This window comes from Sceloporus occidentalis, unplaced genomic scaffold (genome assembly GCF_023333645.1).
Source record: "Sceloporus occidentalis isolate IW3139 unplaced genomic scaffold, rSceOcc1.0.p SCAF_34, whole genome shotgun sequence".
Classification (NCBI taxonomy): Eukaryota; Metazoa; Chordata; class Lepidosauria; order Squamata; family Phrynosomatidae; genus Sceloporus; species Sceloporus occidentalis.
This window is the reverse complement of record NW_028317014.1, coordinates 3,802,901-3,819,116: the sequence shown is the minus strand read 5'-3', so window position 1 is coordinate 3,819,116 and position 16,216 is coordinate 3,802,901. Positions and strand designations below refer to the sequence as shown.

Here is a 16,216-nt window from a genome sequence, read left to right as displayed (position 1 = left end):
GCTCTACTTCTCCCCAGCAATCCCCAGTCCCATTCTTTGATTGGACAGAAGCACACGTCACGTGACTACCAACTGCTATGAAAAAGCGACCATCTTGGGTGGGGAATTTTCCTGAGAACTATACGGCGTATTTCTATAATCTAATTTCTTCTCGAACTGTTAAAAAAATAAATATCGAGCGTTATCGGTCTGCTACGTAGCTTCGATTAGCGCAAAATACAATGTTTTGTTTTTAGATTATTTGGCGAAATAAAAACATGATAATTATCATACCATTGACAGTTTAAGGGTATCCTGAGAAAATTACAGCGATTTTTGTTTAAAAAGTATTCCTCTAGCAAGATGGATGCTACAAGACGTCACCAGATGCTGTGTATATGACTTGTTTGTGGAATTGAGTGCTAAACGGTAACTACGTATGTAAAAAAGGTCGCTCTTCGTTGTTGATACAACCAAAATGTCTCCGTTGCGGAGACACGAAGTTTAAGGCTTAGGTGTCATGTTTTGCTTAGAACTCCTTTTTTGTTTCATTATTGCTTATTTACTCTGACAGCTACGTTCAGTTCCGGTTCCTGGGTTCAAAATTCAAATACAACTTAATTAACAGTTTACACCCCACAAAATATTACTTCCGAAATACACCCACTAATGTACAAAATATGGTACCAGAGACGAATCAGTACGCCACATTGCAGATGGCTGGACGTTATACAAACAGCACTAAACTGCAATAAAAATATAATAAAAATAATTGTTTTAAAATTGAATTTTATTAAGCCCAAGTTGTAGGTCTACCAATAAAAAATTGCGGTGAGAGAATGGCAACCAGTAAATGCGCATGTACGTTTTGGGAAGCGTCGCCAAACATATGACGTCAGAGGGTTAGTTCTGCAATTTCTAATAATTTAGGTTTTATACGTGTAACAATAATAGGGTGTTTTATCATATTGCATTTTGTTTCATTTTTCCTCTGCAGCAAAGAATCTTTGCTTAGCTTTTCACTGTAGGCTTTAGTTTTGCCAGTGAGAAATATGGCCGCCTTACGGCTTCAGCGTTATGACATTTATGACGCGCCGACGCTAGTGCTGGTGGTGCATTGTGGGGTGGGAGAGTGACCCTGAGCAGCTTCTCTTTGGGTTTTTCCGTATAGGGTGCTCGGAGAAACCGGTGAAGAGTTATGTGGTACGAGATCTTACCGGGCTTTGCCATCATGGCGGGATGCCTCATGGTCCCTGGCCTCTCTACTGCCTGGATACACCGGATAACGAATGGTGGAAAGGTGATACGTTTAAATTGCTCTATTCTCTCAAGGAGAACGCTCGTTATGACATACGTTTTATAAATGTTTTTTTTTTTTTTTTTTTTACCAATTATTGTGGAAACTCTCCTTTGTTGGCGTTTATTTACGGTATTTTGGTGGCGTGTTACTTATTGGCTGCTTGTTACTAATAAAGTAATGTGTTGTGCAGGAGAAGAGGATCGCCCGGTATGAGTATCAGTGGTATCTCATGGAGAGAGATAGGAGAGTGTCTGGGGAAAAAAAATATTACAAATCAAAGGTAAGGCTTTTTAGAATTTCTGTTAAGTGTTTTTGTACAATTGGGTTCCTTTTAATGTAGAAGGTACTTGATTCATTTAGAAACAAACCATGGTTGATGTGAGTAACTCTCCAAGGAACATCGTTATGGGGAGCGACTTGTTCCTATGTCTGTGGCTTCATGGGGTTCATTCAGTAAAGGCTGAGGGTTGTGTTTCAGCTCATTTCGCTATATGTTATAAAGGTCCAGCGCCGATCACCTGCAAAAAGAGCTGTGCTGGCCCTGTATGGTTTTTAGTTAAATTGGTGAGGTGTCACTATGGTCCCCTTATGCTAATTATGCAGGGCTGATGCCAGTATACACTTACCTGACGCAGGAGTTGCGGCTGCGCTTCTCCTTAATGGTCCAACATCTCTTTGCTTTCCACATCTACACGCAAGGGTCTTAACAGACCCCTAGTTACGGTATTACCGTACATTACATTTGTTTATAAAGCGCCGGCAGATTCCGCAGCGCTGTTACAGTCAGAAGAACGAGTTAGAAACGCATACAATAACAAACTGGTGCAAAGGAGAAGAGGGCCCTGTTCTTGCAAGCTTACAATTTAACTTATTTGGTGTTAGCAGAAATAGTGCTGAATCTATGTGCTCTCTTTAATCTGACGATGTGTTAGACTGCTAGTGTGACTTTGGCATTGATGCTTTCAGGCAGGGTTCAATCCTGTGCTCTTAGCAGAAAAAAAGCTTAACAGGAATAGAAATGCTCCCTAATGTATCTCTAAACCCATCGCATTGTTGTGAAAAAATGTTATCAGAATAGGGCAATGCTTTGTTTAATAATACAGTATTGGATATGTAATGTGTATTGTCCTTGATTACTGTAGGTAAGCTCAGATTTATCACTTGGCATTTCTCTGGTAATGTTTGGTGAGCTGCAGACAGGCCTGACATCTGGCACCCCCAGGTGGGGCAGGAGGTTATCAGAAGCCAAGCTGAAACTAGTACTGGCTCCGGTCTTCCTTCGTCACAGGGCTGTCATGAATGTCTACAAAAGTTATATGCAAAGACCTGTGGCCAAGTTCATGCCCGACATGAACTTGTCAAGCCGGCTGGTATTTGGCTTGGCTTGTCCTGTGCCACAGGCAGCTCATCCACCTCTGTTCAGTCACACTTAACCACTTGTATTCAAATCAAGGGCTGTAAACGGTACATAATGTTGGGACATCTGCACTTTAGCACAGGTATCTGAATAAAATTTCATTAAAGTACTTGTTTTCAGCCAAGAACCCAGAGTCTCTGTCCTCTTTCCAGCCTTCTGGTTCTGGTATTGAACACCACTGTGCTAAATCGAGAGGTTCATAGTGGGTAAGGCAACTTGTTCCTTGGGGGTTCACTCCATATATCTTACTGTTACTGTGAGTCCAGTCTGTGCATTTTTGTTAATTGACCTTTCCACCTGTCCAAACATTGAGTTTTCCAATAAATACTTTGAAATATGGCTTTTGGCAAGGATAATCGGTTAAGAAAATATTGGTCACTGCGTAGTGCATCTTGTAGATGACTTCGCTTACAGATCTGTTCATAGTAGGACAGCATGTACATTCATTTTTCACTGAGTCTCAATTGAATATTGTGCCCAACTTAATGCTGATTCCGGAGAGAATAGGGGTTAAACTGGAATTGGAATAGGAATTCTTACTGCCGATGTAATTTTCTGCCACTTTCTTTATGTGGAACCTTTTACTCTCAAATGGCAAGTGTTTATTTTTTTTTCTGGGGTAAAAAATTTAGTGTTAACAATTCAAATATGGTGCAATTCCTTGTGATCTTATGGCATCCACTTGATTGATGAGGTGAGAAGGAAGGATATTCAAACTTATAATACTGTATTCCGGTAACCAACATTTTCAAATGTATTCCTATTTGTCTCTTTTAGGGTTTGGAAAACATTGACTAACTGGCCGAATACGTCATGAAGAAACACTGAATGCACCAAACAAACGTTTCATTTTATTGTATTTTAATAAAATGACATGTACATATTTAAAGTAAATAAATCTTCTTTGAAGCACTAATATCCCATGTTTCCCATAAAGTTTTTTTTAAAGGCACTGAGCTGTATCTAAGCTTATAGACTTGGTTAGATGCTTTATAATTAAAGGGATCACTGAGCTAGTAAAGCGTATTGTAATCACACATAACGTGCTCCACTGTGTTTAGCATACATGATTGTTTATAAAGGATAAAAGTAGGTATTTCTGCGTGTGTCATTGAAATGCTAAAAAGATTGCCAGCTGAAAAAATGCAATTGTGCAATGTACTCCTCCCCAGATAATATGGCTCGTGCCGCATGTTGCCTCCGGATCTGTAAATTATTTAAAAGATATTAGTTTTAATGGAAGAATGAAAAGCCTGCAGCAGAAATTGAGTTTTCGCCAAAAATGTTTTGTTTAAATTGCTTGAGTACACTGTAGTGTGACATCACCCATCCCTTATTTGATTTTAAAATCGTTCCAGCCATCATTTATACTTTAATGCATATGATATATGGTTCCTTTTAAATATTTGATGTCCCCCTTGAAAACATATGGATGAATTCTGCAGAATTTCCCCCAAATGCATTTTTGCCTGCCAGCTGCACAAATCACAGGAAATACATAAGTAAATATCAGTTGGGCCTACAAAGTAATAAAGTGCTGTGAAACAAGAACAGCACTACGTCTTGCTCCACAGTGATTTATTGAAGAGAAATATTAGTGCACATATCCATAGGATAAATGCAAGCAATTATCTTCAGCTAATGCTTAAGAATCGGGCAGTATGTAGAACATATTAAAAAAGTTGAGTTAGAAACTCTTACAGTGTAGTATGTTAGAGCTCAATAAGTCAATGTGGGTGGTCATATAGGGGAGACTCGTACACTTTTTAGAGCGGTAACTGCTCTGATTAGTGGATGTTAGGCCAGGGAGTGTTCAGTTATATCTATATAGTAGGCCCTTCTAAATCTCCAAAGTAGCAAGGAGAGAATTAAAAGTAATAATGCATTTAACACATTTCAAAATAAATCTCTTCTGTCTGGAGGGGTGCCAAAAATGTATGTCTCTCATCGACATAGACACTTTGCTTGAAAGCTTTGTCAGATGCTGCACACATTGATTTATTAAGATTAAACATACCACATTATAGGAGTTCATATCTCCGCAGGGGCATAACAAGAAACCACAGGGCCCTGTGCGAAAATAGCCCTGGACTCCCCAACTTCACAAGTAACATGTCCCACAGCTCCACCTTTGCCCCCAAACAGCTTATCAGTGCACTCCTAACCACCAAATGCTCTGTCTGTGCTATCTTTGTCCCATAACAGCTGGTCTGCGCCATCATTGCCCCCAAACCGCTTATCTGCTTTCTATTGCCTCTTGCAACATACACTCTGACACATATATAAACACACAGACATTTACACATGCTAACACATATACACTTACTCATACTAACACACATGTACACACCCATTCTAAAATACACTCCATCTCAAACCTCTTACACATACATTCTCATACGCCAGGGCTCGACAAATCCCAGGTGCCAGGTCGCCATGGTGACAGAGAATTTTGTCCTGGCGCCTAGGTTTTGTCAGCCTCTTACATCCATAAAAAAAATGTGGCTGTAAGAGGCTGAGTAACCACACGGGGGTGCTGCTGTCTGCCCAGGAGTCTGGGCAGACAGCACAGCCACTCAGAGCCCACCCCCGAGCCTGAGATCACTCCCACGGAGTGATCCTGTAGGCTGAAACCACGGTTGCTACAAAACCAGCAATCGTGTTATCAGCTGCCACAGGCAGCTTCAGGGAAGGGGGTTGTGTGTTGGGACCTGACCCAACACCCCCCTGCTGCCTGATCGCTCCATGAGAGCAACAGTGCAGCGTTAACCCCTTCAATGCCACACTTGTGTATGACACATTCGTGGCATTGCAGGGGCTAACATTTTTCCCCACAAGCTTGTGGGGACTAAATATCAGTCAATGCTGTGCTCCAATGGAACATCAGCATCGAAAGAGTTAAAAAAAAACAATAATAAAAAAAAACAGCACTGACCTGAAAGTCCAGGGTGCTTCCAGGTCAAACGCTGTGAGTTTAGTAAGTGGGCTGATGATGATCCGATCACTCCTAACCAACTGTTAGTTTAAAAAAATCCTGGCTCCTAACTTTTTTACCTGGCGCCTAGATTCACAACAAATTTGTCAAGCCCTGTCATACGCTAACACACAAACCCACAAAGTTCAAGCTCGTACATACAAACTTTCTCATACAGATTCATGTTAACACACGGATATACATACACATTCATGCTTACATACACTTATGCATAGACATTCATGCACGCATATATAAAAACATACATACCCCTGCCTGTCCTTAAGTCAGTATGTAAGGACATACTTCTTACCCCCACCCCCTGCAGGTTTTGCTCTGCTGGTCCCATACCATTTAACTAAGCAAAGACACTTCTACATCATGTGTGTGCACCAGTGACCTAAATGAATGAAGCAGTACATTCTGCAGCAGCGGACTTGTGAGGGTGGTGTGAATAAATCTAAACATTACTGGATCATTTTGCTAAAATGTAGAGGATAACATGGAATATCATGTTACAAAGTGCATGTTAGCTGTTTTCCAGGATTAAATTTACCTTTCCAAATAGCTGCAGATTTTACTCCAAGCCAGTACACATCATGTGACTCTGCTACCGTTGCTCTTTAAGAAACCAAAAGACAATATTTAAAAATAATCACCTTTTGTAAATTAGCTTTTTTTTGTTTTTCTATACTATGCTTATAATAGTGCAAAGTGTCCCTTGACATAAGTGACCAGATACCCATTTTGGAAAGAGTCCTGTTTGTATGTGTTATAGAGAATTAGGTATATGTTGTAAATAGTATAAAGGTTAATCCACACTTACATGAAGAAAATAATTGGTGGACAATCCTCTTCTGGCGGCATCCACGTATAGGTTGTTGACTGTGTTTTTAAATTGGTGTTGGAGTGAGTAATTGCGCCGTCAGAATTTTCTGGACACTTAAAACACATTAAACATTTGTGAGATACTGGCATTGACCGTTACCATGTACCTGAGAATGGAAGGGTTTAACCCCGGTTTTCAGGGACCACACACAGGTGTACAGGGTGATACATGACACTTTGCTGTGACGGTATCATTAAAAGTACTATTGCATTCAGCTAAGGAAATAAACCTTAGCAGTGCTGTCACTTTAATGCATTTGATAGCAGAGATTTATTTTAGGTAGCAGAAATCGCACCATCAATCATATTAGTTATATCTCCTCCATGGATCCAAGCACTAAACCAAGCACTCTGGTAAATCACACACTTTGTACACTTGCCTTGATTGCAAATGAAAATATTGTTAGAAACCTACTTTCCCAGGTGTAGAATACAGCTCCTTACATATCACTGTCAACCCAAATACCCAACATCTGAAAATATTCTGATTTACCTGCAAAATCTTGGTGTCATTTGGTGGGAAGACCCATTTGCCAATGAGCATTGTCTTATCGTATGTACGACTCTCCAAAAGGAGACCTCTGTATCCAGGACCCAATATCTGGACTTTAAAAGGCAAATATACATTAAAAAATGTATCATAAGCAGGAAAATCTATTGCATGTTATTATATCGCTGACTATATATAAATACCTCTTATAGGTTATATATAAATACCTCTTATAGGTTTTCCGTTTTTATATGAACTGGAGCTTATCTTGAATATATATGGAGCAGGATTTGGCTGTGGAAAGGTTCCTTGATGACCTGGAATCATTGTCTGGCAAACCGATATTGGTGCTCCATTTGGGTATTGAGAAGACATCTTGATGAGTGTTATCAAAATCAGTATTTTAGAGAGAACAATCAGAGTCATCTTTGGGATATGTGCGTTCCTTCTTGACGCTCAGGCAGTGAGAGACTTCTGTCATTACAGTTTATGAATCAATCTTTAACCATCAACATAGATTCAAAGGGGAGGATACTTGTTCCGTAAGCCATAATATTCTGTGAAATCAATGTTTGCATGAAATCAAATTTTTAAAGCCACCCTTCTGTTTTCTTCAACATTTAGTTTATTAATTTATCCTTATAACACAGGGTTATCTATAACACAAGGGGAAAACGGTAGCTGCCCCAGGCAAAGGATGGAGATGTGTGCCTACACAAGCTGTCCCCAGGGCTGCATGTTTAAAACGGCTCTGAATATAGCATTTGGAACAAAAAATGACAATGGAATACATAAGAATTTCACCCAACAATCTAGAAGAAGTGTCCTTGGCTTGCCCGCGGCCCCGTGACCATTCCATTTGTCATGTATTAAACACATACTCACTGAGTATGAAATTTTACTTTATTAATAAATGATTTAAGTGTATTACGAATCAAAGTATTCACTGGGTGTTAACACTGAAGTCATGGGATGTTCTTCAACAGTCTTTGGTGACGCATACTAATGCACAGTGTAGAAAAAATTATTAGTGGAAATAATCAGTCACTGAAAAATGCATGGTAACTGTCATAAGATAAACACATGCTGGGTCACTGATATCATTGTAAGGCGTAATTGTTTGAAACTTGGTGCACTGTGGCCCAGCAGAAGACAAGGCCAAACTGGCCCTGGACTGGATGTTAAACACACCAGGCAAATTCATGGTGGGCTGTTGCCCAATTTCGCCTCCTGCCCAATGCTCGAGTGCCCAATGTGATACTTAAGTGTGCAGTTGCCCAATGGCTACTTGTGACACTTCTATATCTGGTAAAGGCGGTTGATGTAAGTGATGCAGAGGGTCTTCTGTATCTGCCACTGATTTATCATCCACATGCCAGGGGGCATTTTCATTCTATTTAGTGTTTAGGGAATTGGGTTGCTAAGTGTCAGTTTTGAACTGGAAAAACAACTAATTGGACATTGTTTGTAGCGAGAATTTATTGCAGCGTACTGCTTTGGTGTATTTACCCCAGCAATGCCAAGCACCAAGAAAACAAAGGTGAAAGTGGGCATCAACAGAGTAGGTACGATATGGTATATGCTGCAATTTACAGCGGCAATGATTCCCGGGAGTTGGTGCTCAAAACCAGCAGTGCTACTGTATTAAATCAAAGTGTTTTATTATATTGACACTTAAGTTCCCAGCTTTTTAAATACATCGTTCCCGTATTAATACCCAGTGTGTAAAAATATGTTATTTAGACTTATGGCATTTTATAATTAACACATAGATTGTAAGCTCCCGGGTAGAGCCCCCTTTACCTAATGTATTGGTTTGTATGTCTGTCAGTTCTAGTTTTGTCAGACCCTTTGAATATATGTATTGCAAGAAGAGCTGCGTAAATAGTTGGTTCTAAGATAATAATAATAATAATAAAAATAATAATATATAATGTTTTTTCCCATCTCTGACATATCCCATGCTTGTGTAGTTTATTTTGTGGGCAGAATATCTATGCAGCAGACCAGCCTTCCAATAACTCACCACTGCAGATAAAGGAGGCTTTGTACAGGTGCAGCCATTGGCTGGCTATCTTATCTCCATGGTTACTGTCGTGTTCAAACACTGCTCCTTGCAACCCAATACAAACGGTGACGTACGGCAAGTGAAAGTCCCACAACTCCAATCCGCCCGCCTGAGAAATCTGGTATGTGTTTCTGTTATTTCTCATGAATTACGACACAAAGCAGCAGATGAGTGGTGTTAATAAAAATCACTGATAGATGTAGCATATCAGACACGTCAGAGCAATAGAGCATGAGATTGGGAGAGAAATGCATATAATATTTTAACCATGCATCTAGTATAGAACAAAGCAAGAATTTAGCGCATACCCAGCGAATATCATACAAAAAACACCTATCTAAGGTATAAATATTGGGCATCACACCCTGTCTAGTATAGGGTTATAGGGTTTTTGGTTTTTTTTGCTTTACCGAGAGGACGGTGGAACAGCCTCCCAGCAGAAGTGGTTAAAGCTAAAACAGTGAGGGACTTTAATCATGTGGATAAAGCTATCCTGAATTTAAGCCAAGACCAAAGTCTACATAAGAGAAAATGGGTGGACTAAATGGGCTGAATGCAGTGCCGTAACTACAGGGGTCGCAGCGGTGACGTGGCCTGGACCTCTCGGGGGCCCGGTGTGACCTCAATACGTTCCTTCCGAAATGGATCGCACTTTCGGGGCTACACTATGCTCGTGGCGGGCAACATTCGGGGGTGTTCTCAGAGAGGAAGCTCACTTGGGAATCCTAGTTGTATTACTCATCTTTATGACCGGGGTTTTCCAAGCCGCAGCTATGGAACTCTGACCCGGCTACTGTGCGGACTATTCCCAGGGACGTTTCCGACGATGTCACTTATGGTCCCAACGTCGCTATTTGGAACCTAACTACCTCAGAACCTGAGCTCTCCATTGGTACACTGGGATTGACGACGCTCTCTTGGGATCACCCCGAAATAGTGACTCTTTGTCGGGTGGGCATTCCTGGCCATAGAACTGTATGGAGGCGCCGGGCTGGTGGTTGATGATTATACTCCTAATCCAGTTATGTTTTGTGTATAAACATCTGCGCTGTCCCCAATACGTCGGAGTTCCTGTTAAAACGTTTGTGGCACACAGAGTGCCTAAAAAACCTCAATGCATGCTGATTCATTTCGAAATGATCCATGTCTTGAAAAAGCCCTGAAGGGTAAAGTAATAAAGTCTTCAGCTCACGTAGGGGCCGGGTGAAATCGCTCAAAGTATTTGGGGCCAGATATTTAACAGATTTTATTTGTTTTTACCAGGAGTACCATGGAGTCTGAAGTAGGCTACCTTGCCGCAATAAGAGAAGCAGCGTGCGCACTGGTTGAAAGCGCTATGAACAATGCCCAAGAAAGCCTGAGAACGGAATACCAACTGCAAAAACACGAAGGTGCTACTCCAACAAAACACTTTTATACGGCTTGGCCTTTGTTTTAGGGTTATTGCTTTATCTTATCTTTATCTTGTTTCCAGAACAGGAACATCGAGTCATCAGGAACATCGAGTGGCTCCCATGCAAGGATTTCACGGTGGAGCTAGGAAAGAAACAGATTGAAGAGTACATCAATGTAAGACAAACCTGCATCCGTTGGTATTTTGTTTGTACTATTTACTTAAAATAACGTCAAATTGAATGTAATTGTCCATGTTATGCGTCACTTATTAATGTTCACTCTTCTGCTCTTACCAGATGCGGACCTGAGCTATCAAAATAACCAATTGTTTAAAAATGCAAAAGCGTTTCTCACTACTTGCCATGTTTATACTTGGAACCTTACAATTAAAATGCCCTTCTCACAAAACCCCAAATTCTTTGCCCATGTTACGTTTTAATCATCAGATTCTGATAACCAAGAGTTAAGGAAACCCACTTAAAAAACGGAGTATTTGAGCTTGGTGAGATCGTTCAAGAGCAGGAACCCTGCATGATCCAGGACCACATTTATTATAAACTGCTTAATACAACCAAACTGCGAAGGGAATTGAGAGAAGCTCAGTCGTGTTCTGTTTATAATTAATGTTGGTTTTGTGTTGTTATTAGACATGGGAATTTCACGAAAGCTGGTTATACTGCACAGACTTTTTGAAAGAAGAAGAGGTAGAGTTTAGTAAACTATACCATTATAAAATGACATGGAGTATCCCAACCTGCCGGAGACCTATACCAAGAGCAACGGCTTGTGTGTACTTCACTATAAAAATCTCCAAAATCAAACCTGCTGTAAGTTTATTATCACAACATATTGTGGTTGTTTTTTTGTGTTTCCAAATGTACAATTACGTGGTGTGTGATGTTGTTACAGATATCTGATAGACAGGCTTAAAAATATATAAAGTAAAATGCAATAAATATTATACAACGTGCGTAAGTATCTACACTACATACATATAATGGAAATGCAAGAATTCTAAATGAAGCCTTCGGTGGATCTTTTATCTGCGGAACAAAACACCTGTCGTGTTTCACGTATGGATTTTCTCAGAGGTGATGGCTATAAAATGAGAAAAAATATATAATAACCATGTCTGCGCTGGGCAGAGCCTTAAAGAAAACGGCTCTCTATACACACTAAGGTCTGCCACCTTCAATGTTGACACTTTTCACTCTTGGTGATTTAAGGCCTAATAAGAGTGCTTTGTATTGTCAGCGATAGCAAAAATTGGCTTGAATTGAAAAGTGTTAAGACTTTTTTTAAACATATTATGCTTTTTTTGCAGACTTTACCTGTACAGGTTTATTTTATCTTTGAATCAACCAGACTCGTGCACAGGTATGAATATGATAATGCAACAATGTTTCCGTATCAGTGCAGTTTGAAAATAAACACTGTGTCGACCTGAAAAGGAGTCCATCCATGTTGTAATATTATGTTCCCTTGACTAGAAAGCCTATAACAGGACTACTACATTTTTCAGTTTTAGATTTGTTTTACTTATGTCTTATCTATTAGTTTTTACTAAATTATTTTAGTAGGGTTTACAAAAGCCCTTATTCATTCAAGGACCAACATTATTGATACAGTCCTGAAGAATTTAAAGAAAAACTGTCACATTGTCACATAATCACAGTTTCTATTAAATTAAAAATCAAAAAATGATAACTAACTTTTTGTTGTGCTGTATATAAGAACTGACATGTTTCTGCACCATCACGTTTTAGATAGTTTGTATTTGTGATAATAGCTTTATGGTGAAACAATCTCCAGTGTAAACCTAGAAAAGGGGTTCATTTACTAAAGAGAGACATTTCCTTCAAATGTTTCACTCCACTATTCATTATGAAGGGCCACCACTGGCAAGAGTCTCCATCAAAAAGGTCTGAGCTGACCCCGATAATGCATAATTCAATGAGTGAGAAGACTTAGTAAAACCAGCAATATTTCTTCTATGCATTTTGCAGGGCCAGATCAATGGGTCTGGACCTTTATGATGTATAATGAAATCATGGATTTTAAACCACAACTCTCTGTAAGTGCTTAATCTTTATAGAGACTCATGCTCAGTATCCTAAAGCAGCGATTACAACCTCCAGTTTAGGCTTACAGTGGACTCCAATTCAGTCTTTACTGAGGATTGAGCAGAAATGAAAGTAAATTAGCATGAAATGGCCTAGATTCCAGAGCTAAACTCCTCTGTTACCATTTTAATGTAAATTTTCATCTTATTTCATCCATTAGGCCTGGACAAACAAGATTTCGAGAGACATGGCTGAAGGATATTATCGAAAGCAAGATTATGATGATGGACAATATCACATTTTAACTGCGTTCGCATTTCCAACTGCACTTAATAAAAAACAAGGCTATGTCAAGAGGTTTATCAATTATTTTTACACCCTGACACTCTACATTTGGCTATGTATTCCATTTTATTATATGTGTGTATAATATATTTAAAAAGTGGGTCAGCAGATGGACAATAAAATTCTAGACACATGTTGCTCTGTCTGTTTTGTTGGAGATTGCCGTTTGATGTTGGGACAGCTTTGGACTCCTCTATTGTGTTCCATGCGGGTTTTGCGTGTCTGAGGCTGTCACGGAGACATGAATTTGTTCCATGTGTTGTATTTTCTCTTTAACTTGCAAAAAATAAGAACTACTAAAATATATAATGCAGTTTATTAAAAAGTTTATTTTACAGAATATTTACAGTATTAACAGCAGATATTCTTACAACATATTACTTAATGAAATCTTGTACTTGACTGCTCTAGAGTGGTGATGTAGTATCTTCAAGACCTTGTACCCCCCACCCCTAAAAACTAAAACCAATTACAAATCAGTACATGTTTTTTAGAGGAATTATCTTACTCAATGAAAATAGGAGAATAGGGGATCTGATAATCAATTTTCTTTACATATAAACCTGGAAAGTGTGAAGCCACACAAGTCTATAAACATCGGGGCCTCTGTACTAGGATGTATATGCTGATTATGTCTCAATGTCTTCCTTGCCCTTGGTCTTTTCAAGAAGCTGGACAAGATATATATACAGGCATATCTAATTATCGTTAAAAGAGTGGTGCCATAAACAGCTGTGAAGATGATGGTTGTGGTGGTAACAAAGAAAGGGATCCGTGTGATGACTATGAGTGTGGATTTGAATAAACGTGCATCTCAGCTGATACACTTTCCATGCAGCTGATGGTACCAGGGAAGTTTCCCATGAGGTCCTTTCACAATGAGATTGGATAATGAAGCAAGTGAGCCTTCATTATCCAATCAATGGCCAGGGGGGTGTACGGAGCCATCTAATCAGGACAAATTGGGGGTAATTTAAGTTTGCAGCAGTCTGCCTGCGGCTGCTTGCTGCTCCTCTAATGAGACAGCAGACTGAGCTGTGTGAAACGTGCGGCAAGCACATGATTTATGTTCCTGACTGAGTCTCAGATGTGGCAGTCCAGAGAATAGTTTGGGTAGTTAGGCAGGGTTTATGACTTGATGTCTACCTCCCCTTACGAGTAGTTCCTAGGCAGTGCAAGCTGAATCTAGTCAAGACTATATTGAGGTGAGTTAGATTTACTAGGAGACCCCTGTGTTTACTACCATCCTCACTAGCTTTAGGACTGCAGTTTAGTCTTGGCATAGAGATGGTTATCTAATATGACATTTTTTCTAGTAAGATATGCATTAAAAGCTAAGTTTTGTTACACATTTTCTTTTTTTTTTTTTTTTTTTTTAGTTTATCTTAAAATGACGCATACATATAAAACAAATAATTCTCTTTCACTGACTAAAATTCAAATATGTTAGGTTGGAAAAATGTGCTAAGACTTCAAAAGCCAGAGGTTGGCGTCTTATACGTCTAATACACCACCACTCATTACATAGCCAGACTTCTCAAATGATGCAATCTCGTAACTGCTTGGACGCATTTCTCCTCTTCTTGGGATACGCTTTCCAGCCTTCACATACTCTGCCATGGCTGCACCTTCACCAGGCAACAGAGCATGTCCGTAGCTTTAAGAGGAAAAAAATGTTTTAATGCACACAGGTAATCAAAGTATCATTCAAGGGTAGTCCAGTTTTACAAATGATTTAAGCGGATCCTGAAATCTAACATTGTTGTTTATTTGAGCAGCCATGATGTTCACAAATCTTCACTTGAACTCTCCTGTACAGATGACATCACAATGTAACTGTTACACGGAGCGTTTCAGTTACCTCTGTCGTGTTGCTTGCAAGAGACGTGAAAACTGTTGACTTGAGGAGATGTGAAAATGGAGATTGTTTTCAATTTTTTGCTGACGGTATTCCGTTGGCTAATGAGGTGTTTTTTTTCACCTAGAGACATAATCAAAAATTGTTCTAATAAGAGGAACAACAAATACCAGAAGAAGGAAAACCCCACTCAGCCTCCTTCAGCCAGGTAAGAGAAGAGGTGATTGGGGTGATATATTGAGAGGAGGGAACATAAAATCCTGGAATATAAAGGTTGATGGGATAACCATTGGGATGATTTACCTGACATTACAGTATGATAGCAAATCTTTATGCTGGTGTTGAATGTCGAAGGAGAAACTAGAATATTTAAAAGTCTGGCAGTAGAGGTTCCTTTGTACAATCATCAATCTCAGTTTGCTAATTAAATAGTGTTTCAACATTCTTATGGGAACTTGATTGATCACATGTTGTTAAATCACTAATAGACACAATATTGTTTAAAAAACTCAAGTGACTAAAATGAACATTTTAAAGTGCTTTACCTGGCTTTTTTCTTGACTTTGATGGTCGTTTCTTTCAATGTCTATAGTGCCTGGATCCCATCTTATGTTGATTTGGGAGCGGAAAGTCCACCAGCGCCATCTGTTCCAATAAAGCTATGTCCCACTAGAAACATCTGTGGCACGGGACCCATAAGTCGGTGGGGAAGTCTATTTGAAGAGAACAAAATGTAAGTGACAGAGAATTACCATTAACCTATATTAACTTTCTATGAAACATCTAATAAAGTATCATGAAAATACCCACAGTCAACATTCTAGGTCATTTATAGTGTTCACCAAGAATCATTTCAGAATCACATTCATGCCCTATAAGTTGAAGAATTTTTACTTTTATATAATAGGTATTCTTTTCCAACATTGTATCATGTTGCCCCCTGTGTCCTCTCTTATGAAAGCTGTTTAAATCTTGTATGCTGTGAATGTGCTACGCATGGGTTCTCTCTCTGATGCCCCAAACACATAATATAGATTTTAAAGAAAACATATCTTTTTTTTGTTCAATATTATCTAATACTATTTGTTTGGCTCCAAATTAGCGGCTTGACCCTAGATCCAAATCCCCAGAGACGACTGACGCTGTATAAGTCAAAAAAGGCAAAGCTGACATTTAAAGATGAAGGGCACATGTTTAAAAGGCTGGTGATAGAGGCTCCTTTGGACAAACGTGGACCTGAGTTTACTAGGTAAATATTGTTTTAAAATTCTGATGCTAACTTGATTGATCGAATGGAGTTAAGCAGTTAAAAGACTCAACATTGTTTTAAGATCTTAAAAGTGACATTTTTCTTAGCTTTGATGGTTGTTTCTTTCTATAGCTATAGAGCCCTGATCCCACCTCGTTTTGGAGTGAAACATCCACCAGTGATAACGGTA

The 16,216-nt window shown here is 39.3% G+C and overlaps 2 protein-coding genes across 2 annotated transcripts; both read left to right on the top strand.

Annotated features, from left to right (window-relative positions):
- Positions 1-1,177: 1,177 nt before the first annotated feature.
- LOC149298154 (NADH dehydrogenase [ubiquinone] 1 alpha subcomplex subunit 1-like) lies at positions 1,178-3,494 on the top strand. The gene is made up of 3 exons (XM_089487803.1): positions 1,178-1,279; positions 1,470-1,559; positions 3,474-3,494. Exons 1-3 carry the CDS (start codon positions 1,178-1,180, stop codon positions 3,492-3,494), a joined length of 213 nt encoding a protein of 70 aa, XP_089343929.1.
- A 5,070-nt stretch (positions 3,495-8,564) lies between these two features.
- On the top strand, positions 8,565-12,879 carry AKAP14 (A-kinase anchoring protein 14). Its single transcript, XM_089487637.1, has 5 exons — positions 8,565-8,613; positions 10,591-10,685; positions 11,159-11,338; positions 11,836-11,888; positions 12,795-12,879. Exons 1-5 carry the CDS (start codon positions 8,565-8,567, stop codon positions 12,877-12,879), a joined length of 462 nt encoding a protein of 153 aa, XP_089343763.1.
- Positions 12,880-16,216: the final 3,337 nt, after the last annotated feature.

Excerpts from the sequence above, each read along its gene's own strand:
- AKAP14 (XM_089487637.1), top strand. The coding sequence starts at position 8,565 with ATGCCAAGCACCAAGAAAACAAAGGTGAAAGTGGGCATCAACAGAGTA. Across the intron at positions 11,339-11,835 it reads TCTCCAAAATCAAACCTGCT|ACTTTACCTGTACAGGTTTA; the intron begins GTAAGTTTATTA and ends CTTTTTTTGCAG. Across the intron at positions 11,889-12,794 it reads TCAACCAGACTCGTGCACAG|GCCTGGACAAACAAGATTTC; the intron begins GTATGAATATGA and ends TTCATCCATTAG.
- LOC149298154 (XM_089487803.1), top strand. The coding sequence starts at position 1,178 with ATGTGGTACGAGATCTTACCGGGCTTTGCCATCATGGCGGGATGCCTC. Across the intron at positions 1,280-1,469 it reads GGATAACGAATGGTGGAAAG|GAGAAGAGGATCGCCCGGTA; the intron begins GTGATACGTTTA and ends TGTGTTGTGCAG. Across the intron at positions 1,560-3,473 it reads AAAAATATTACAAATCAAAG|GGTTTGGAAAACATTGACTA; the intron begins GTAAGGCTTTTT and ends TGTCTCTTTTAG.